The 24,431-nt window shown below is 38.3% G+C and overlaps 1 protein-coding gene and 1 long non-coding RNA gene across 2 annotated transcripts; both read right to left on the bottom strand.

Moving 5' to 3' along the window:
* Window positions 1-668: 668 nt before the first annotated feature.
* On the bottom strand, window positions 669-13,552 carry PSMA1 (proteasome 20S subunit alpha 1). The gene is given in 10 exon segments (NM_001035310.2): window positions 669-1,036; window positions 2,176-2,286; window positions 5,823-5,902; window positions 8,573-8,702; window positions 8,830-8,900; window positions 9,519-9,607; window positions 11,498-11,601; window positions 11,720-11,821; window positions 12,098-12,142; window positions 13,500-13,552. Coding segments are annotated over 10 exon segments (792 nt in total). The 5' UTR covers window positions 13,503-13,552; the 3' UTR covers window positions 669-979.
* A 4,350-nt stretch (window positions 13,553-17,902) lies between these two features.
* Window positions 17,903-24,004, bottom strand: LOC132342326 (uncharacterized). Its single transcript, XR_009490658.1, has 3 exons — window positions 23,847-24,004; window positions 20,162-20,595; window positions 17,903-19,513 (listed from the first exon to the last, which is right to left on the bottom strand). It is a non-coding gene; the product is annotated as an uncharacterized lncRNA (long non-coding RNA).
* Window positions 24,005-24,431: the final 427 nt, after the last annotated feature.

The raw sequence follows: 24,431 nt of genomic DNA, 5'->3' as shown, positions 1-24,431 counted from the left end.
TGAATATTCATTGGAAGGACTGATGCTGAAGCTCCAATACTTTGGCCACCTGATGTGAAGAACTGACTTTTTATTGGAAAAGACCCTGATGCTGAGCAAGATTGAAGGAGGGAGAAGGGTACGACAGAAGATGGGATGGTTGGATGGTATTACCAACTCAATGGACATGAGTTTGAGTAAGCTCTGGGAGTTGGTGATAGACAGGGAGGCCTGGTGTGCTGCAGTCCATGGGGTCGAAAAGAGTTGGACACGACTGAGCAACTGAACTGAATTGAACTGATTTTTGCAAAAATTCCCTACACTGAGACCACAGATACTACTACTGCCATCTGCTGGTTGTAATGAAAAATCATTCCCATGTTAATAATCTTCCCACTACTATTATTAGAAAGTGGTTTTTTCTTAGGTTTTACTAGGAATCTCCAAGGTTAAACTCTAAAAATCAGTATTCTGGACCAAACCTCCATGGAGGTTTCTCATGCAGCCAGTCTATTCGCTGGGGTGTTAGTATAAGGCTGTTATATGTAAGAGGTAATATTTTTCCTGTCACTAAAAACAAGGCAATTTAATTGGCAAACATGGTGACCACATATGATGATGACACAGCTGTAATCACAGACTACTATTTACAGTTGAAGCTACTTAAAAAGCAAAACCCCAATACATCAGCAGGTGAAACAATTTTATTTCACAGTTGTCTTTAAAACCACAAAGACACTATGTTCTTCATATAAAAACATTAGTAGAGAGAACTATACTTTCTAGAAAATGATTATAGAGGCCCTCTTAAAGAAAAATGAACCCAATTATATGGTTTTGGTGGCAGCTTAGGAAAAACTCACATCTGAACTGATTCCTAAAACATACCATTCTATCCCACCATTCTGCATCTTTTGGTTCAAAGTGTAGATGACTGTCATCAGAATGTGCTCCTGCATTCTTACATGTATGACAATACATATATAGACTGGTTTATTGTTTAATGTTCCATTGGTTCATCAGCCTTTTCTGCAGGTTCATCAGCAGGTTGAGTAGGCTTAAGAGAGGAAGAAAAAAGAAAGTATGTAAAAAGAACACTTAACCAATATACACTTTTACTCACAAATATTACATAATAAAAAGCAATGAACAATTCCAGCATTTCATCATACTTTGTTGTGCTTAAGAATAAAGGCTTTTCTTATCACTACTAGCCTTAAAAATAGAACCAGCACACTTTAGACATTCTTTTCCTCCTTAGCACTAATAAACACAGCAAGAATATTTTCCAACAAAGCAGCTGTGAGGTACTATCCTGCACTGTTTCCAACAGCAGTTAAATAATGCAAATCTTACTGCTCCAAATACCAACATCTTTTTCAAGTTAAAAAAAGAATTCATGCTGTAGAAGAAATTTCTGTACTTTTTTCCCCAATTACACAGCTATTAAATAAGCACCTATAAAAGCAAATGTGTATTCAAATTTTGACAAAAAGGGCCAGTATTTAACCTGAGATTCACCAGTACTTCTTGATCCTTTTCTCAATATTTGTGAAGAGTCAACTTAGTTTCCCAAGCTGGTCACCAGTGAGTTTTCTCTCAGTCCCAGCTCTGATAGAATCGCGGCTAGCCCTATGACTTGCCTTAACCAACAGAATGTAAAGAGGAAATGCTGTGCCAGTTCTGGGCCTCAGCCTTAAGAATGCCTGGCAGCTTGCGCTTCTGAGCTTTTGAACTTTTGCAACCTCTGAGCTGCTTCCTGCCAGAGATACTCTGGTGAAGGAGAGGCCCTGAGACTACATGGACAGAGGCCCAGCCATCCTTCTAGCTGTCCCTCCAAGATACCTGGCAAATGTGAGTAAAGAAGACACATGAGTAAAGCCATCTCGGATGTTCCAGCCCTACCTCCTCAACTGACTGTAATGTTTGAGATACCCGAAGTGACATGAGCCAAAGAACCATCTAGCTGAGCCCTCAACACACAGAACTGAGAAGCTACAAAAGAGAACCAAATCAGCCTTTTTGTGTTTTATAGAGATCACTGAACCCCTCAGTATTAGTTCTTAGTTTTCCTACTGCCACATGAATTATGAGCCTATCTCAAAAATTAAAGACAAAAACAGTAGATTTACACAGTTGTGGTAGGAATAGCAATTTACAATAGAATTAGTCTCTTGGTTATAATTAGTTATATACCTGTGCCTTTCTCTGTGGTCTTTCTTCCAGACCTTCCAGGAATGGAGACACATCATCATCATCATAAATCGTAAACTCCAAGTCTTTACCAACAATTCCAATGGAAACATTCTGAAGGGGAAAAAAAGGTAAAAATTAAAAATCAAGAGAATTTAGGTTGGAAAAATGCTTATGATAAAAAGAAAAAAGTTGAATAAAAATTTGTACAGCACTTGAATGAGACAAAAAAAACAGGGAAAAAAAGAAGAAAACTAGTAAACTTTTGTAATCTGCAGATTTAATATTCACTTTTGATAACCACGAACAATCCTGAAGGTCTGTGTCACCTAGAAATTTGCAACTTGGCTCACAGTCAGAATGTGAAGACCAGTGTGAGGAAACAAATCATTTGCTAGGAAGTAAGCCTTCATTCTTTACCATCTGAGAGGTAAAGCCTACATTATAAGAAATAATTAAATTTGTTCCTTCTATAAGTTAAGACATAATGGTTCTTAAGGAAATAAATTTTGGGTTCTAAAATATTGAGTTTAGGGGACTTAGAACCATGTTCTACATGGAAAAATTAAAAAGCAACTCTTAAAATGTTCAGTGAATGCTAACCAGTACAGTAGAGCTCCCATAAGATTAAAATTTCAGTGAGAACTTGAGACATTAAGGATATATAGGGCATTCTCTATGATTCAATAAAAATGTAAAATCAGAAAGCCAGATACCTGAGCAAACTTTCCAAGTTGTAAATGCCAACAGTCAACTGTATACCCCGAATTTAAAAGACAGTCATCTTGGAGTGATGGCATTATAGGTATTTTTAAAACAAACAAATAAAAACAATATAATACACTTTAATGTACTTTCCTAATTTTTTTGAAAGAAAATTATTTTTATGATAGGAAATGCTGTTTAAAAAGATTATACAGGTTATAAAGTCTTCATACACATATTAACAATTACCCAATCATAACAAAACGTATTTTTTAATATGGTAACTGATCTCTCTAGTGATCATTAATCTCAAGGAGACCTTTAGTTGTTGTATGATACAAGTTTCTAGATCATTCAATCTCCCTTTCCCTGGACAACTCTTTCTAACATTCTCCATTTCTCTTGCAGCTCAAAACCTTGCTTCTAATCAACTGAGAAAACAGAAGCAATCAGAAGAGAATGTTCATAAGCTCCCATAGTATCCAATCTTTCCTATATCTATATCCCTAGATTCTCTCCCTTCGTGTTACTGGGAATGAAGAGCCCCAGTCCTCTCTGAAGCCTACCTTTTCAGCTAGGTGCTGTTGGTGATTGGTCCAGCAATTCTCATTTTTATCCTATATAGATGTTTTTATCTTTTTTTCCCTTAATAATGATGTTTAATCTACTTAGTGCACATCTTTACTTGTTTATTTATTTATTTACTTCTGCACTATGTAGCATGCAGGACTTTAGTTCTCCAGAGATGGAACCCATGCCCCCCGCATTGGAGTGCAGTCTTAACCACTGGACCACCAGGGAAGTTCCATAAATCTTTTTCTTGATATTGGATTATTTTTATAACCATGCAGCCAACTATTGCAATCTCTCCCATCTTAAAAAACCAAAACAAAACCCCTTTTTTTTCCACTACATTCTCTACCAACCACCACCCTCTTTCTCTGGACCCGTAACAGAAAGTCTCCTCCAAAGAGCTGTCTCCAATTTCTCTCTTTTTCTCCTGACTCTATTCCTAGCACACTTTTTCTCTCCATTCCATTAAGACTGTCTAGTCAAGTTTCAGTAACATCACTGCTAATCGAAATGTTAATTCTCAGTCCACATCTTTCATGGCCTATTGGCAATGTTTCACTCTCTTCTCCTTAAAAGTCAGTTCACCTCTCTATTGGTGGGTTCTTCATTTGTTAGTTGTGGGTTCAACCAACCATGGATCAAAAATATTTGGGGAAAAAAATTCCAGAAAGTTCTGAATAGCAAAACTTAAATTTGCTGTGCCCTGGCAACTGTTTACACAGCACATATATTGCAATTACAACTATTTACATGCATTTACATTGTATTAGGTGACACAGGTAATCGAGAGATAATTTCAGGTACACAGGAGGATTGTGTATAGGCTATATGCAAGTATGACATCATTTTACATAAGGGACTTGAGCACCCTTGGATTTAGGGATCCATGGTAGGGGATTCTGGAACTAACCCCCCACCACTGATGCCAATGGATGACTGAAGTTTCTTCATTTCCTTTTAAAGATGCCTCATTTTCCATGTTTTTCTCCTACCTCCCTGGCATATTTCTCAGTCCCTTTTTGCTGATTCCTACTCTCACCTTCTAATCTCTAAAGGATAGAGTACCCTTGACCAAGTCTTCAAACTTGTCTTCAAACTTATTCTAATCTTTCAGAAATCAAATCCTGGCCAGTCTCTAAATACCATTTTTACACAAAGACCTCAAAACTTTAGTTCTAGGATAAACCAATCTCCACCAAACACTAGGGGGTGAACATCCAATAATCACTTATTCTGTATCACCAAATGGACAAACAAAAGGCATTTCAAATTTTGTATGTTCTAAACTAACTGCCTGATCTTCTGTTCCTCCAAATGTCTCATCCATCTCAGTAAATCATAAGTCTATCCTTCCTCTAATCAGGCAAAAATGCTAAAGGCATTTTTTAAACTCACACCTCACAACCAATTCGCTAGCAAACCTTTCTGGTTCTAATTTCAAAACATATGCAAAATCGAACCACTTCTCATCATCTCCAACTCTATGACTCTGTTCTAATCTACCACAGTCTATCACTTGAATTACTGTAACAGCCTTGAAACTATTTCCACCCATGCCCCCTCTCAAAATGGCAACGTGAGTGACTTTTAAAATCTACATCAAGCCACAGTATTGCTCTGCTCAAACTCAAGAGTAAAATCCAAAGTACCTACAATGTTTACAGGACATATGTTATGTGGCCTCCATTACCTCTCTGACTATTCCTTCTTCTCTTGATTACTGGCTCCAACACAACTGGCCTCCTTATGTTGAATACTAGCAACATTCTGAACTCAAGGCCCCATATGCATAGCTCACTCACTCAACTCTTTTAGATCTTTCCCTCAAATTTCACTTTCTCAGTGAGACCATCTCTCACCACTCTATGTTAAATTATACCCACCATGTCTCCTTCTTATACCCTATTGGCCATTCTTTCTCCTTTTAAACCTGTTTTATTTTTTCTAAGTATTTATCACATTCTAATATCCTAAATAATCTACTTGTGGGTACACTGTCTCTCTTTGCCCAACTGGATGTATGTCCCAGGAATGCCAAGATGTTTGTTGTATGCATTATATTTTCTCCATGCCTGCTGCCTGCATGTGATTGGTGCTCAATGTATATTAAAAATACAAAGATATTCCTATCTCTTGATGAAAGACATTCTGCAACAGAATTATATGTTTTATTGCTTTATACCAAAAAGAAATATTTAAAAATCATTTCAAAATCAGTCATTTACTGAATACCTTAAAGAGAAAGAATGAGCCAAGGAAACCATCTTACAAATTAAAGAACTGTAAGTATACACACCTCTATTACTTACATTTGTATAATAAATGATTAAACTATAATGTTAGTATCCCCAATTGGAAAATGTGATACTTACCTTTGTAGTCAGGTCCTGTTCTGCAGGAAGGGTTTCCCGTAAGGCACGCAGACCATGCTTAACCAGTTCATTCAAATTGCCTAAATATAATAAATTAACAATTATTTCTTAATTCTGTTTTCACGCTAGGCTTCCTTTATTTATTTGTCAGGTCTATAGTCTGAAATCATGGTTTTAGTCACACGCTAAATATATCATAATAAAAAAAAGTCTAATGTTTGGCCATATAATCTCCTAATAGCAATTAGATTGCTATTGTTTAATGAGAGAATGAATGCATGATTTTTGTTACTAAAGTTACCCTTTTCTTATGCTAAGTTAAGATACAAATCAGGATTTTACAGCTCAAAGTTTTGTAAAATGTACTCTGTGAAATGTTTGTCACTGTATTTGCTCTTTATAAAAGAGTCTCCAATTGCTTGTATGTGGTCAGTATTGCCCTGATACCAAAACTATACAGAGCTACCAGAAGAAAGTAAAACTACAGATCAGTACCCCTGATTAACAAACACACAAAAACCTCAACAAAGTATCAGCAAACTAAATCCAGCAATGTTTATGTTTCCATAAACATTTTACGTATATATAATTTATGTTATACATCATGACCAAGAAGGATTTGTCCCAGGAATGCAAAGCTGGCTGAACATTCAAAAGTCAATGAATGCTAGGCAGAACACTCGATGACATAAATCAAAGCAAGATCCTCTATGACCCACCTCCTAGTGTAACAGAAATAAAAACAAAAGTAAACAAGGGGGACCTGATTAAACTTAAAAGCTTTTGCATAGCAAAGAGAACTATAAGCAAGGTGAAAAGACAACCCTCAGAATGGGAGAAAATAATAGCAAATGAAACAACTGACAAAGGATTATTTTCCAAAATATACAAGCAGCTCATACAACTCAATGCCAGAAAAACAAACAACCCAATCAAAAAGTAGGAAAAAGACTTAAACAGACACTTCTCCAAAGAAGACATACAGATGGCTAACAAACATATGAAAAGATGCTCAACATCAGTCATTATTAAAGAAATGCAAATCAAAACTACAATGAGATATCACCTCACACTGGTCAGAATGCTGCTGCTGCTGCTGCTGCTGCTAAGTCGCTTCAGTCATATCCGACTCTGTGCGACCCCATAGACAGCAGCCCACCAGGCTCCGTTGTCCCTAGGATTCTCCAGGCAAGAACACTGGAGTGGGTTGCCATTTCCTTCTCCAATGCACGAAAGTGAAAAGTGAAAGTGAAGTCGCTCAGCCGTGTCTGACTCTTCATGACCCCATGGACTGAAACCTACCAGGCTCCTCCGTCTATGGGATTTGCCAGGCAAGAGTACTGGAGTGGAGTGCCATTGTCTTTTCTGCTGGTCAGAATGGCCATCATCAAAAGTCTACAAACAATAAATGCTGGAGAGGGTGTGGAGAAAAGGGAATGTTCTTGCACTGTTGGTGGGAATGTAAATTGAAACAGCCACTATGGAAGACGGTATGGAGATTCCTTACAAAACTAGGAATAAAACCACCATATGACCCAGCAATCCCACTCCTAGGCGTATACCCTGAGGAAACCAAAATTGAAAAAGACACATGTATCCCACTGTTCACTGCAGCACTATTCACAATAGCTAGAACATGGAAGCAACCTAGATGTCCACTGACAGATGAATGGATAAAGAAGTTGTGATATATATACACAATGGAATATTACTCAGCCATAAAAAAGAACAAATTTGAGTTCATTCTAATGAGGTGGATGAACCTAGAACCTATTATACAGAGTGAAGTGAGTAAGAAAGAGAAAGATAAATATTTTATTCTAAAGCATATACACAGAATCTAGAAAAATGGTACTGAAGAATTTATTTTCAGGGCAGCAATGGAGAAACAGACTTATGGACATGGGGAGAAGGGAGGAGAGGGTGAGATGTATGGAAAGAGTAACATGGCAACTTACATTACCATATGTAAAAGAGATAGGCAACGGGAATTTGCTGTATGGCTCAGGAAACTCAAACAGGGGCTCTGCATCAATCTAGAGGGGTGGGATGGGGTGGGAGATGGGAGGGAGGTTCAAAAGGGAAGGGATATATGTACACCTATGGCTGATTCATGTTGAGGTTTGACAGAAAACAACAAAAATCTGTAAAGCAATTATCCATCAATAGAAAAATAAATTAAAAAAAAAAGTCAATGAATGCAATACATCACAACAGAATGCTGGGGGAGGGGCGGGGCAGTGGATGCATAATTACCTTGATGCATAAAAAGCATGTGTTAAAATCTAAGATCCTGGCATAAGCAAACCATTTGAAAACCTGCCCTATCATCACGTTACATCTTTTTCTTTTCTTTCTCACAACTAAACTGATTTATTTATTTATGGACTACTTATTGCAGAAATGTCTATGTGGCTAAAAATAAGAATCACAGAAAAATAAAAGCTGTAAACAGAATTTACAAGTAGTAACTAGTACAGTGGCTCTCAACTCTGGCTGGGACAAAACTTCAGACCAATTGAATAAAAAATCTTCAAGGTAAGGAATACATAGTTATATTTTGAAAAAGTTCGATCAGTGACTGAAACTACCCTGGTAGACAGAGAAAGTAAAAGCTAGTATATATGGCAGAAGTAATATACACTTCATGGGCTTGATCTTTTTAAGAAAAGTAGAGCTTTTTTTCATGTAGGATACTGTGTTTATTCACTATATAAAGACTAGGAGGGCAAAAAAGAAAAACTACTTACACTCCATAAACTCTGACATATGTCTCTCCAAGTAAGTACGAGCTGATTGAGATCGGGCTCCAATGGACATAGCTCTGCAGTCAAAATAGTTAGCAGATGGACAAGTCTGGAAAATGTGAGGACCCATATCCTACAAATAGAAGAAAAATACATTGCATAATTCTTGACTCTGATTGAGCTAAAAATTAGAAAATTTGTTAGTTTCAAAAAAAAAAAAAAAAAAATCATTAAAATATAACAATACTCTATGAACTTACATCATAACCAGCAATGAGCAGCCCAACACCATATGGTCTCCGGCCATATCGCTGTGTTGGTATCTGGGTTTCTTAAACTAGTCAAAGAGTTTGTTCTAACAAGAAGTAAAGTACTGTCTTTAATTTCAAATTAAACATTATCAACAAAGAGTTCTGGTTTTTTTAATTGCTGCATAATCCACTATCCCAAGAAGAAGAAAATAAAACAAATATTTCTTTGGCTTAGTGTTAAAAGATGTTTGACTATCCACCAAACCCGAAGTGAGTGCTAGCAAGATGATCTTTTCTGGTATAGAGAATTTCATTCATTTTGGATATAAGGGACAAGGATTTAGGGGGAGCATCTATAACCACCAATAAACAAACATTAAATCTCTTCTAAAATTGATGCTCAGTTTTTTATGAAATTAGGCTTATCTATATCTGGAACATATTAATTGCTTATCTATAAAGGTTGATAAAAAGAACAACCCAACTCATTTAGAATCTATTCTTCCATAGTAAAACTCCCTACAACTCTCCTTCTAAAGACTTTAAGTATTCTTTTACTGAAAAGTGACTCAAAGTTTGCACAATCTTACCTATGTTATATATCATATTCCTAATAAGTAACATAACAATAAAGTATCAAGACCCTTTAAAGTCTACATCCATAAATGCTACAATAAATGCATAAATAAAAAGGATACTGCTTCCAATTAGAGATACAAGACGAGACACAGGAAGAGGTCTGTCAAATACAAATCTGGAATCCAAACACTCCTGGCGCATAAAATTACTGAAAAAGAAACAAGAAGAACTGGTAATTTCAAATCACAGAGTCATTCTAATCAAACAAAGTAATTTGGTTTCTTTTTGCTTTCTTCCAGATGTTTACATGAATTACAACCATACAATGGAACCATAAGTATATAATGACAAGGATGCATTTTTCTATCAAATCTCTATATTTTAAATGTTCTATTATTGAAAGTGACTAACCTTAAAGTTTTCACAATTTTACCTAAGTTTGTGACTATACGTTTCTTAGCTCTAGATAACCTTTGCCTCAGAGCACTTTACAGAACAGAGAAGAAAAGGCTGCACAATAGGAAAAGAGCAATCTCTCTTCTCTTACCCTTCCCACTGTCAACAAGACTGTCTTAATTCCATGTCTTGAGCTAGCAAAAAGAATAACTTTGCTTTTTTCCTTGAAAGCTGACAAAAATTTCCCCAATAGAACAAACAGAAGAAACTGAATCCATACTAGGGCGCTGTTAACATGTTCCTGTCAATGTTACTTCTATCCATAGCAGTACTCTAGAGGAGACACTACACTGTTAAGTCTCTTAAATCCAACAAGATGCAAGCAAATGCAACACTGGGGAAAAGAAAATTCAGACCTAACTATTAAAGCCAAGAGGATAAACTTTTCTTTCATATTGCTCTGTCTAGTTTATGTGTGTGTCACATCCGATGATCAAATGTTGGCTGCCATAAGCAAGCTAGTTGTTCACTACTTTCACTTAAGTTCCTTTCCCAAGGCTGTCTAACACTGCATTGCTCAATATGGCAGGTATTAATAACATGTGACTACTGAGCACTGAAAAAGTGGCTAGTCCGAATTAAGATGTATCTTCAGTACAAAATATACATGAAATTTCAAAGATTTAGTGCAATAAACAATGTAAAATATCTAATAAAGCTTTTAAATGATTACATGTGACAATATTTTTGAAAGATTGGGTTAAGTACAATGTTTGACAATGCAATATATATTTTCAACAGCTAACAGAAAACACTAATGTAGTCACTATATTGCTGACCTAAGAGAGCAGGGAACTCACCAAATAACTTGAAAATTTTAAACATCAGCATTATTAACTGTCCTTGGTGTTTATATTCCTCCTTTCTTAATTAAATCACAGACAAGAGATTACTTGTGGCTAACTACCTCCCACTTACCAACACATACACTGAAAGATGCTGTATGAAGTGTTCTACATGTTAGGCTATTTATCAATAATCTTAGAAAAAAATACTACAAAAATTGAGAGTTTGAGTAACTAGAGCAATATCAGATTGAGTGTTAAAAGTGGGAATTAAAGACTGTGTGATCCCAAAGCCCCAGCTCTTCATCTATGCCTCTCAACTGGAAATAATCTTTATTCCCTACCCCCTCCAAAGAAATATACCTGTTGCTCTCCACTTTCTACCTTGTATTACAGATATTCTACTAGATTTTAAGCTCCTAAAAGATGAGATCTATATCTGATTCACCTTTGTATACTCTTTGTATCCAGTATTGAGCTTTGCAAAAAATAAATGTCAAATGTATACTGGTATATTAAAGACAGCAAGGGTGGTTCAGCTGATCCTTCAGAAACCTGAAGTGTCACGCTCTTCTCAGATCTAACACCAAACTATATATACTGAGTTAACAAGTAATACATTATTCAATGACTTCTAAAAAGCATTAATGTTAATGTGGTTAATCCTATTAATTACTGCTACAGTGATCAAGAAATGGAATACTTAGTAACTGAGCCCGAATCCATTAAGGTATTAACAATCTTAACTTATAAACACGCTAGCAGATAACTTCCTAAAATATCTGGATTGTTTCTAGATATGTAATCAATTATGAATCAAAAGGGATGTTTCTTTTGTTTTCCAGGATCATACTCACCATAATAGTCGAGCATCAGCAGTAAGTCCCGCAATTGAGATACCAATATGGTTATCAACATGGAGAATTTTTTTCTGATGAGCTGCAAGTTCTGACTGTGCTCTCTAAATAGAAACATCATTTAAGACAAAAGAGTAAGTTTATAATTTTATTATTTATATAGTGAAACTAACATTTTACAGTGTTTTCTAGGGAGGAAGATATATTTATTGCTTTACTTACCTTCAATGCAACCAACACTGCATGAGTTTTTGATTTCAGACCAACTGTGGCTGAACCTTGTTTGACAGCTTCCATTGCATATTCAATTTGATGAATTCTGCCCTAAAATGAAAAAAAAACAAAAACAAAAAACCTTAGTCATTATAAGACCCTTTTACGTATTTAAAATAATTTAGCAATCCCAAATCTCAAGTAGGCATAGTTACACCTCAAATGCTGTTTCTTAAAACTAGAAGACTGACTTTAATAATAAACTTAGGTTTCAGGAACGTATAAAATGATTATATTCCATTTTCTCGCTTCCTATAATCCCATAAGCTTCTGAACACACTGCAGTCACCAAAAGTCACTTCACAGGAGTAATATAAAACATTTTACCTGAGGGCTCCAAACAGTGACATCATTGTCATACTGGTTGCGAAACTGAAAGTAAATGAAAAAAGACCTATTAACACAAGAATATTACAAATTCAAAATCTTAACAAGCTCTATCATTAAAAAATGTTCTCTCATCTCCCTCCATCCAGCATTAAGGAAAAGCTGTTGTTGCAGTCTCATTGGAAGATTACTACTGTAATCAGCTGCAAGCCAATTTTACATTTATAAGGAGATGGGGGGGGGGGGGTCGGGGGGGGGGCTGGGTGGATCTAGATGGTACCTAGCTTCCCAACCAGTCTTGCAGATCTAACACTGTTCATAGTACTTGCTTTGGGTTCAGTCAATTACTAAAGTTCCTATGTGTCCACTTTCCTTTCTATCTTTGCTAATATTCTTCCCTTATATCAGACCCTACTTTACCTTTTCTTAAGTCAGCTCAAATGTCTATCTCTTGAAATCTTCTCCATCTTTTCTCCCCAAATCTCAAAACACACTCCCACCAGTTCTTTATCTTCACTTCCTTTTCTGCCTCATACTACGATTTGGGATATGTCTGATTTATCTTTGAACCTTCACTGCACTTAAAACATTCATACTGAATATGTAAAGGCACATACTGAACGTGCCTTTCATTCATTCATACTGAATGAGAACACAAGAATGTCCCCAGGAAGTCAGAAGTGGACACACATTGCCATAAAAACAGACCCATTACTGCTTTAAAGACGATATTAAAACAAGTCCAGCACAGTACTTGGGAGACTAATCATGGGGGTGAGAAGGCTGAGCGCTGGAAGGCAGGCACAGGCCTGGAATCCCTGAGCTCTATACTATAACCCTGATTTCATCACTAATATCAGCTTCGGTTCACTCATTTGTAATATCAGGTGACTAGACAAAGTGATTGAAAAGGGCTTTTTCTGACACAGCTCTAAGAAAAAGACTGCACAGGGACCCGCCAAGAAAATGAACGCGGTCCCGGCAGCAACCCAAACCCTGGAATCAAGTCCGCACTTGGCAGTACAAGGAAGTCTGAAGTTAAGTCCCTATTTTTCCTTTCTCCCACACAGACCACTAGGGCCCTCTCTGGACTGCTCGGAATCTACTCGACTGAAGGAACCTGAGGAGCGAAATTGGCTGGTAGACCGAGAAGATATTGTTCAAGGCCCGGTGGAAAGCGAAACAAACCCCAGGGAAAGGTCGCACCGGCAGCAGACTACCGACCTCCACTCTCCCGGCCAGGCCGGAGATGCTGAATCACCGCCTGAACCATCCCGTCGGCTACAGTTCCCAAGTCCCATGGCCCCGGACCGCTCTAAGGAAGGCATGAGAAGAAGCTCCCCCTAACCCCCCAGCCGCGGACCTCTTCTCCAACCCTGCCTAAGCTCGGAATCCAACGCACCATGGTTCCGGCGCGAGCCCGGCTTCGGCCTCCTGCAAACCTGCGGATGGAACAGCACTGCCGAAGCTTCCGCTCGGCGATCTACAGAGAAGACTGCGGATTTTGACGGCGGCGGCGCAGGGTAGAATAGTTTATTCCAGAGATATCGATAGGCTTCCCTTGCTCCCCCGCCCTCAGAGCTCTCGGGTGGCTCAGAAGTGGGAGGGGCCTGGGAAGCTAGAGGAACTGAGATTGGCTGGAAACCTTGGGCCAGGAGTGCCCGCGGGAGCTAGGAGCTGCTGGGCCGCAGCTACCAAGTACCCCTTCTTGGGTTCTTGGGGAAGTTGCCTGCGTGTTGCTGACTCCTGTCAGTTTCTCACCGGCCTGACCAGATGCACCAGAGACTACAGGTGATCGAGTGTGTGGCTCAGTCTCCCCTTAAGCGATATATGAGGTGTTGTGTAACGTGAGAAGAACGATACTGAAAGAAAGGCCACAAATAATGGTCCGTTTTTGTGCCAACCATCCTCTCCCTCTATCTTGTTTGTGAACGTGCTTTTCTTTCTACTTTGGAATCCTTTCTCCTACTCTTTGGAGAACTCATATTTCAAGGATTTGTTATCATCAGTCTTTTTAACATTATTATTGGCTTCACCCCAAGAGACTTTACACTCTTTGAGGGCGCCAGTGTCTTTCTGTACCTTCAAAACCAAGCACGATGCTGAAAGATTAGGCAACTAAGGGAAAAGGTGGACATTTTCTTCCAAAACACGTATTTTCTCTTTTGTGAGCATCTTTTAGTAAATCCTGAAATAGTTTAGGACAGTTGTGCAATCAGCTGCCAACCTAACATTTACTGACTGCCAATGATGACTTGAAGTGAAGTGAAGTCGCTCAGTCGTGTTCGACTCTTTGCGACCCCATGGACTATACAGACCATGGGATTCTCTAGGCCGAAATACTGGAGTGGATAGCCTTTCCCTTCTCCAGGGGATCGTTCCAACCCAGGGATCGAAACCAGGTCTCCTGCATTGCAGGCGGATTCTTTACCAAGTGAACCACAAATGATGACACTTTCTTTATAAAAAAGAAAGGATGGATACCTAGAGTCATATAAGGGAAGAGTTGAGAGGGTCCTTAAGTATCTAAGCTTTGCAGATGAAGAAGAGACTCAGCTTACTTAAGTGATTTGCTCAAGTTCCCAGCAATTTAGTATCAGACTCTTTTTTTAAACCTTGCCACTTATATATTTTGGACATTTTTTCATGTTAAACATTTTCTAGGTTAAACATGACTCCCTAGTATTATGCTCTGGATATTTTATTTACCCAAATTCCTAGTGTTTAATATTTAGGTTACCCCTCTCCCAAGCAGCTTATTTATGACATATCTTTTGTATACACATCTGTACTCCTTTTTATAGAATAAATTCCTGAAAATGGAATTGTAGGGTCAAATGAAATGGATATTTCTAAAGCTTTTATGAAAAGTACTAAATTGCTCTGGAGAAATGTTTTACCAAAATGTATTCTCAACCACTGTATATGAGTGATCCCTTTCTTAAATTCACCAATATTGCTTGTTGTCATTTTTCAAAGTCACTGTAAATTTAGTAGATTAAATTGAAAGATTGCTTTCTTTTGTTTTCCCAGTACCTAGCATAAAGCCTACCACATAAGAGCTTAATAAATAATGTTAAATGGGTGAATAATGAATGTTGAATGGGTGCTTAAAATTATTTAGCACATAAAAATTTTGACAATTCTTTTCTACATATCTCTGTGTATTGACATGCCTCACATGTATGTATTATATAACTTTTTAACAAGCAAAATAATGATAAACTTCTATACTAGATATAAAAAAGTATGGTCATCTTTCATATTCATAATTTAAAATAATTGTGTAGTATTTGGTTGTGTGGAAATACAATAATTTACATAACTCTGGGCTTCCCTGGTGGCTCAGTTACTGGTAAAGAATCTGCTGCAATGCAGGAGACCCAGTTCAGTAGCTGCTTGGGGAAGAGTCCCTAGAGAAGGAAATGTCAACCCACTCCAGTGTTCTTGCCTGGGAAATCCCCTGGACAGAGGAGTCTGGCGGGCTACAGTCCACTGGGTCACAAGAGTTAGACACGACTTAGCGACTAAACCACCAACCACCACCACCATGAGTGGGAAATTAAATTATCTCCAAGTTTTTGCTACTGTAAAAATACTATAATGAATATTCTTGTTCAGTTCAGTTCAGTCACTCAGTCGTGTCCGATTCTTTGCGACCCCATGGACTGCAGCACGCCAGGCCTTCCTGTCCATCACCAACTCCTGGAGTTTACTCAAACTCATGTCCATCGAGTTGGTGATGCCATCCAACCATCTCATCCTCTGTCGTCCCCTTCTCCTCCCGCCTTCAATCTTTCCCAGCATCAGGGTTTTTTCAAATGAGTCAGTTCTTCCCATCAGGTGGCCAAAGTATTGGAGTTTCAGCTTCAGTATCAGTCCTTCCAATGAATATTCAGGACTGATTTCCTTTAGGATGGACTGGTTGGATTTCCTTGCAATTCCAAGGGACTCTCAAGAGTCTTCTCCAACACGACAGTTCAAAAGCATCAATTCTTTGTTGCTCAGCTTTCTTTATAGTCCAACTCTCACATCCATACATGATCATCCATGCATGACTACTGGAAAAACCATAGCTTTGACTAGACAGACGTTTGTTGACAAAGTAATGTCTCTGCTTTTTAATATGTTGTCTAGGTTGGTCATAACTTTTCTTCTGAGGAGCAAGCGTCTTTTAATTTCATGGCTGCAGTCACCATCTGCAGTGATTTTGGAGCCCCCCAAAATAAAGTCTGTCACTGTTTCCATCGTTTGCCCATCTATTTGCCATGAAGTGATGGGACCAGATGCCATGATCTTAGTTTTCTGAATATTGAGTTTTAAGCCAACTTTTTCACTCTCCTGTTTCACTTTCATCAAAGGCTCTTTAGTTCTTCTTTACTTTCTGCCATAAGGGTGGTGTCATCTGCATATCTGAGGTTATTGATATTTCTCCCGGCAATCTTGATTCCAGCTTGTGCTTCATCCAGCCCAGCATTTCTCATGATGTACTCTGCATAGAAGTTAAATAAGCAGGGTGACAATATACAGCCTTGACGTACTTCTTTCCTGATTTGGAACCAGTCTGTTGTTCCATGTCCAGTTCTAACTGTTGTTTTTTGTACATGCACACATTTTGTGTAGTTTCCTGATTAACTCTTTATGATGAATTCATAGAAATAGAATTGCAGTTCAAAGGCAACCTAAATTTTCAATCGTGATAAATACTGCTAAATAGCAAAGAAGAAAAGTTATATCAATATGTTTTCTAGAATGCCCCTTTCCTCGTCTGCCAGCTTGAGCTTGCCATGGTTAAAGGGGAATGATTGACTTCCTATGTCCCAATCTAAAATCTCTCTTCACGCCCCTCTGACCACCACCACCAACTCAGTTGCCTTACTTCTTCCAAGACGAAATACAGGAAATGGCAAGAGAGTTCTTAGCAAGACTAGTACAGTTCTGTTGATGCTCTCTGAGCTTAGCAGGTGTTTGCACTTGACTCTTTACTTTATGAGTTCTTTGGAAACATTTCCATCCCCAATGAGCAAATGCTCAAATCTCTTACTTGCACTTGGGTAAATACATGTCATTTGGTCTAAAGCATCTGAGGTGTACACCTCTAGCTTCTTTCTCTGGAGGATTCCTCATGCTTCCACTTGACCCCTCTCTGGTAGCCCATATCTGACTCAAAGAAACACCCACAGAATGGCTTTGCCTCACATTTCTGGGACTACAAACATTTCCAAATTAAAAACTCATCTTCACAGCCAATCAAAATTTCTTTCTGCCTCAGTTCAGTTCAGTTCAGTTGCTCAGTCCGACTCTTTGCGACCCCATGAATCGCAGCACACCAGGCCTCCCTGTCCATCACCAACTCCCAGAGTTCACTCAGACTCACGTCCAGAGTCAGTGATGCCATCCAGCCATCTCATCCTCTGTTATCCCCTTCTCCTCCTGCCCCCAATCCCTCCCAGCATCAGAATCTTTTCCAGTGAGTCAACTCTTCACATGAGGTGGCCAAAGTACTGGAGTTTCAGCTTTAGCATCATTCCTTCCAAAGAAATCCCAGGGCTGATCTCCTTCAGAATGCACTGGTTGGATCTTGCAGTCCAAGGGACTCTCAAGAGTCTTCTCCAACACCACAGTTCAAAAGCATCAATTCTTTGGCACTCAGCTTTCTTCACAGTCCAACTCTCACATCCATACATGACCACAGGAAAAACCATAGCCTTGACTAGATTCCCCTACAATGTTACCTCCATGAAGGCAGAGGATTTAAATGACAGAGGTGAACAAATCACCTCTAAGGTCACCTGTGCCTAGAATAGTGAATACTGTTAAGTGTTAAGCGGAGAAGGCAATGGCACCCCACTCCAGTACTCCTGCCTAGAAAATCCCATGGACGGAGGAGCCTGGAAGGCTGCAGTCCATGGGGTTGCTAAGAGTCGGGCACGACAGAGAGACTTCACTTTCACTTTTCACTTCCATGCATTGGAGAAAGAAATGGCAACCCACTGCAGTGTTCTTGCCTGGAGAATCCCAGGGACGGGGGAGCCTGGTGGGCTGCCGTCTGTGGGGTCGCACAGAGTCGGACATGACTGAAGCGACTTAGCAGCAGCATTAAGAATACTTAACAAATATTCTATAAGTATTGAATGAATGGGTTCCTCAGATATGAGCCAGACACTAATCCACTATGACACTCAGCTTAGGGGTCATATATCTGATTTTCACTAAAGCCTCTTTCCTAGACATGAAGTAAGGAAGTCAATAGACAATTTAAAGTGGCAAAAACAGCCTCCCTCCTTTTTAAAATTTCTAATTTTCATGGTCTTCCACTTTACTGCGGAATGTGGGGATAGTTTACTTTCTTTAGAGCCTCAGCCAAAACTGAAACAGAAAGAATCCCATTTTAACATCGTGCTACACACATTAACAATAGTGTTTATTTACTTACAGTTTGTCTCCATCTATTAAATCAAGCCTGCAGAGGACAGGAACTGTGTTATATTTCAATAAAGTTTAGAATTCATGGATGAATAAGAGTACTTTAGCAGTAGTGTGTTAGTGGCTCAGTCACATCTGACTCCTTGTGACCTCATGGACTTAGCCCACCATGCTCCTCTGTCCATGGAATTCTCCAGGCAAGAATACTGGAGTGGGTAGCCATTCCCTTCTCCAGGGGATCTTTCTGACCCAGGGTTCAAACCCAGGTCTCCCACACTGCAGGTGGATTCTTTACCGTCTGAGCCACCAGGAAAGCAGTAATAATAATTTCAAATCTATTGCATATATTCCTTATCTATGCATATATCTCTTGCATATATTGCATAAGTTCAAAGATTGAAGTCCCAAACTCTGTTTCTAGTACTCTTCTAGCAGAAATCTTTGCATTTGCAAATATTAATAGCAAAATGACAGAATTGCTTGCACTTTAATGTCACCATGCTAGATATTCTCTGCTGCCCCTACCCTTTATGGGTTACTTCCCCAAGTTTTATTCCCTTCTGGCTTCTGGTTGAGCTCAGCTGATGGAGTGAGTGAGTGAGTGAAGTAAGTGAAAATTGCTCAGTCGTGTCTGACTCTTTGCAACGCCATGGTCTATACAGTCCATGGAATTCTCCAGGCCAGAGTACTGGAGTGAGTAGTCTTTCTCTTCTCCAGGGGATCTTCCCAACCCAGGGATCGAACCAGGTCTCTTACATTGCAGGCAGATTCTTGACCAACCGAGCTATGAGGGAAGCTGATGGAGAGCACTAGCAAAAGATCAGAAGGCAGTAGGAGAGAGGCCAGTGTATTTATTACCCTTTCTCCTTCCACATTGGCCACAGGTTGGCAGTGGTACTGTGTCATCTCTTGCTGTTTTCTTGCTCACGTTCTGATTATATTCTCTTCAGTTGCCCTTTTCAAGTGTGTCATCTTGTTTCTTGCTGGAACCTGACAGATAGAATAATATTTTTGGTTTTTACAGGGTGCAGGAGGTATACAACACTTTTTTTAATGTGAGAAAAAAATCTGTTGTTTTTTCTTGACATTTAGTTTTTACTATACTTCTAGGCACATTAATACTGGTGACTCTGAAATAGCTGGAAAATAGAACCTAAAATTGTGACATATACCCTTTCCTGTTTGCTCCCTACTCAAAAGTACAGGGGAAAAACTCAGCTTACAGTTGGTTTTACACTTTTCCAATAATAAGAGGAATAAACATTTATTTTTTCAAATGCAAACAGTATGAGAGATAACCCCATTTAATCCACGAGGTAGAGAAAATTACTATTAGAAATTTAGTCATTTTTTGCCCTATATAAATGTCTAAAAGAAGGGAGGGAAATTGTCCTGATGATACATTTTCCAATATTTATAATATGCATACAATGTCTCTGTATGCATATGCATGTTGTGGAGTATGACTCATTCCATAGAAAGAAATACTGCTTTTTTTTTTTTTAGGTCAACATGAGGCTAACTGAATTCTCGTCCTACCATGCTGGTGGGAAAGTCAACCTCCATTATTATTGAGCATTTCCTCTCCATCCAGGATTGTACAAGGGTCTTAATCATTGTGGAAATACCTGGAATTACCTCAAATTATTTGGTCATCCATCCACATTGATTTACTGCTGAGATTCCTTTTTGTGCCATCTTCCCTTCAGGTCTGTTGACTCCAATATTCTTTTTACCACCTTTAGAACTCAAGAGTCTGGAAACAAGTAAGTGAATTTGCCATCCACTGCGCCTGGGTGCAGTCTTCCTCTCTGAGGTTTTGTCACTCAACTTATAGGCTTCCATCTCCTAAATCTTGAGGAATCTGTCTTCCATGTCACCCTCAAAGGCATTTATTCCCCCCCCCACCCCCCACCAACTTCTCATTTCAAAAGACAGAGTGAGCCTTTGTTGTCTCCATGCAGCTTTTGCTGTTTGCCTTACAGGAATCTGGGGTCTGGATAGCTGCCTGGATGTGGTCAAGAAGTAGGGGTTCGATCCTTGGTGGGGGACGTTCCACATGCCACACTGTGCTGCCAAAAAAAAGAAAAGAAGTAAGGAGATAGGAGAAAACATAGAATTAGTACCTCAACAAAATTAACTGCCACAGAAATTTGTATACAATTATATATGCTTATTTTTAATTTGCACATGACACCACAAACATTTCTTCATGTCACATGCTTTTAAATGTCTGTATAACCATAAGGTATTCCATCATATGAATGCATCATAATTTATTTAACCAACATTTGATAGACTTTTAGATGGCTCTCTCTGAAGGTAGCCTTCTCTGTATCTACTACAACTTTTTAATTTTTTTAAAAAATAGATGCTCAGAAGTTAAAGCTCTCTTCTGATAATAGCTAAAACTTGGAATATAGCAAATTGAAATTAAAAGATATAATTTAGAAGAATAACACTTTAGAATTCTGTCTAAAGTGTATAATACAATTTTCCTCCTCAGTGTGTGTGACCAAAAGAGAGGCCTGTACAAAAGCCATTGGCATACTTGAGTTATTTAGAACATTTTTTTTCCGGAAATTAAGCAATTGTTACAGAATGTCATCTGGACAGTTGAGTAACGATGAATGTTACATGTCCATAGGAAAGTTTCAACTTGGCTCATATTCAAATTTACTTTTGTTTAATTCTAAAAAATCCTGAAGTTTCCAATAATGGTTTTTAAACAGAGAAGTAATGTGCTTTTCTGGCCTATTCTTTCTGCAAAATACCCTTACTGATCAATTTTGTACCTGCTGGTTAAAAATCAGGATATACCCTGAGCCAAATCCTTAAATCCCGCTTAAAGGAGCTAAAAGTCATTGGAACCCCAAGAGACCAAAATGTTTTTTCTCTTGGTCCACAAGTGCTGCTCTGCTACAAGAGCTACTCGGGATGATCCGGACAGTGACCTTCAACTTGCAAAGCCACCAATGTACTCATAGAAAGGAATTACGGAAAGGACAAGTCCTAGAGTCAGATATTTCTTTTTCGTTCAATAGATATTTGTTGTTTACCTTACTATATGCCAAACATTGTTACTATGGTGCTAAGAATACCTCAGTAAACAAAACAGACAAACATCCCTGAGTTAGAATGTTAGGAGGTGAAATCAAAGAGGAAATGGGCTAGGGGCTACTGATATAGGGCCTGTAGGCTACGGTGAGGACTTTAACTCTGAGTGAGATAGAAAGCTACTAGAAGATTTTGAACACAGATATTTCAGGATTGACATTTTGAAAGAATTATCCCAACTTTTGTGTTGAAAACAGACTAGAGGGGGCCAAGCAGGTTAACAAGAACAAGGCTACTACAGTAATCTAAGCAAGCGATGACAATGGCTTGAACCAAAGTTGTAATGGTGAGATTGTAGGAAGCAGCTGGATTCAGGGTATATTCTGAAGACAGAGCCAACAGTGCTTTGTTAATGGACTGGCTGTGACATGTAAAAGAAAAAGAAGTTTCAAAATGGCTTACGTATTGGGCCTGAGTAAATGGAATAAAGAAGTTGCAATGAAATGCAACAAAGAAGGGACTTCCCTGGTGGTCCAGTGACTAATACTCTGCCCTCGAAATGCTGGGGGCCCCGGTTCCATCCCTGATCGGGGAACTAGATCCCACATGCCACAGCTAAAGAGTTAGCGTGCTACAACTAAAGATCCCATAGGCTGCAACTAAGACCTGGCACAGCCAAATAAATAAATAAGTAAATAAATACTTTAAAAAAATTCAACAAAGAATAGATAGGAGGAGTAGGTTTCGGGGAAAAGATGATGACTATAGTTTTGCATATTTCAAGTCTGGAATATCTACTAGACATTCTAATGGAGACATGAAATTGTTAGTTGGCACATGAGTTGGAGTTTAGTGGAGAGGTCCAGGCTGGAGATACAAAATTGTGAGTGATCATCGTAGAGAAGTATTCAGAGCTGTGACATTGAAGTGAGAGTGGATAGAAAAGAATTCCAAAAACTGAAGCCTGGAGCATTTCAATTTTTAAGGCAAACAGGTTTGTATTTAAGCCTAGCTACTTATAAGCTCTGAGACCTTCAGTGACTTATTTTACCTCTCTGAACCTTTGTTTTGTTGTTGTTGCTTAAAGCTACAAAATTGAGATAATATTGGTCAGTATCTTTTATGATTATTGTGATGACCAAGTGAATTTCTCATCCAAGTGAATTTCTCATCTAAAGTGTTTAGTACACTGCCTGGCACATGGTAAATACTCAGAAAATATTAGTGATGATGATTATTACTTTTTAAACCAGCATTGTCTTCTAAAATGTTGCTGACTACCTTAGTAATAATATGATCATATAATCAATATAGTGGCAATGCCTGCTATTTATCTGCATAAAAAGTGATAAATTGAAAGTATATAGTAAGCCACTCCCTCCCCTCATATCTAATATCTTAAGTAAGATGTACTTTTAGCCATGAGTAAAGCTGAGTTTTTTCACCTTGTTTTTTAAGTCCTTTGAACTGTTTAATTTTGCTTCAATCTGATTTGAAAATTTTTAGGTATTTTTATTTAGCTGCTAAGATCTATGAAACACAATTATAGAGGCTCTCCTTGTAAGCTTTGGCATTCAGTATGACTGACTGCTCTAAAAATAAAAACATGGTTAGTGAAGTTTGAAATAAGGACGCTCTTCTTTAACACATTTGAATAATCATTTGATCTGAAAATTATTTCATCTTTCATTAAAAATGTCTTTTAATTCTCAAAATAAATAACCTCTTATTGCCCTAGCAAAATAAAATACATTCTGATCTTATTTTCATAGAAATCACCCTGAGATTGTTTGGAAAGCCACTTTCTATATTAAAAACAGGCATTTCTTCCTTTAATGGGCCAAAACTAGCAGTTTTTTAGTGTCAGAATGGCTTCAGAATTTCTTTTCCTTTGACCTATTGCTGAGGTGGCAAGGGTAACCATTGAGAAACAAAAGAATAGAGACATTTTAGGATGAAAAGTGTATTCTTATAAATAAGGCAAAATTTTTCACTAGTTGCATCTCTTTTTCTTTCCTCCCTACAAGAGAGAAAAAAAATCAATCCATAGTCTACCAGTAAGTAGGCTAATAATTTCTTAGATACTGGTCATAATAAAAGTAAATGCAAGTGTTAGTCACTGAGTCTGACTCTGCAACCCCCTGGCTCCTCTGTCCATGGAATTCTCCAGCAAGAATACTAGAGTGGGTAGCCATTCCCTTTCCAGGGGATCTTCCTGACCCAGGGATCGAGCCCAGACCTCCCTCATTGCAGGCAGATTCCTTACCATCTGAGCCACCAGAGAAGCTCCAATAAAAGTAACGTACCCTTGAAAACCGATGTTTTCTAGAATTGAAGTCCAAAGTTATGTGTGCAATTCCCTTCTCTGCTGCTAGGTGGCAATTAATGCCTTGGAGAGAAAAAATCTCCACCCATCCCCTGCCCTCCCCCTCATCTTTCCCCACCCAGAAAGATACGTGCATTTTCTTTCCCTTAAGGTAAGAATTTTCTTAAGGATAATTTTCTCTTTCCTGCTTTGTTTTGTCCGAGTGAATTTACATTCACCTTTTCCTTTAATTGTTAAGAATATCACAGACAAAGCCAACACAGTCTGCCATAGCTCGAGAAGGATAGATCGTATCTCTTAAAGAGGGTGGTTTCCAAACAGAGTGTATGTTCATGAGTGATATAGAGTAGGAAGTTGTTATAATTTCCCTGCAGAGGTTTGTTTTTCTCAATTTTAGTACAGAAAAATTTCCTGTGAAAGGAATTACAACTGGACCACACTACCATTATGCCAAATGTTGTATAGTTAAATATAAAACAAAAATAAAATAATTTTTTATTTCAATGTGGTGAGATTGCTTTTTTC

Source organism: Bos taurus, chromosome 15 (genome assembly GCF_002263795.3).
Source record: "Bos taurus isolate L1 Dominette 01449 registration number 42190680 breed Hereford chromosome 15, ARS-UCD2.0, whole genome shotgun sequence".
In the NCBI taxonomy this organism is placed as follows: Eukaryota; Metazoa; Chordata; class Mammalia; order Artiodactyla; family Bovidae; genus Bos; species Bos taurus.
Note: the sequence above shows the minus strand (reverse complement) of the source record. Positions and strands in the feature narration are given on the sequence as shown.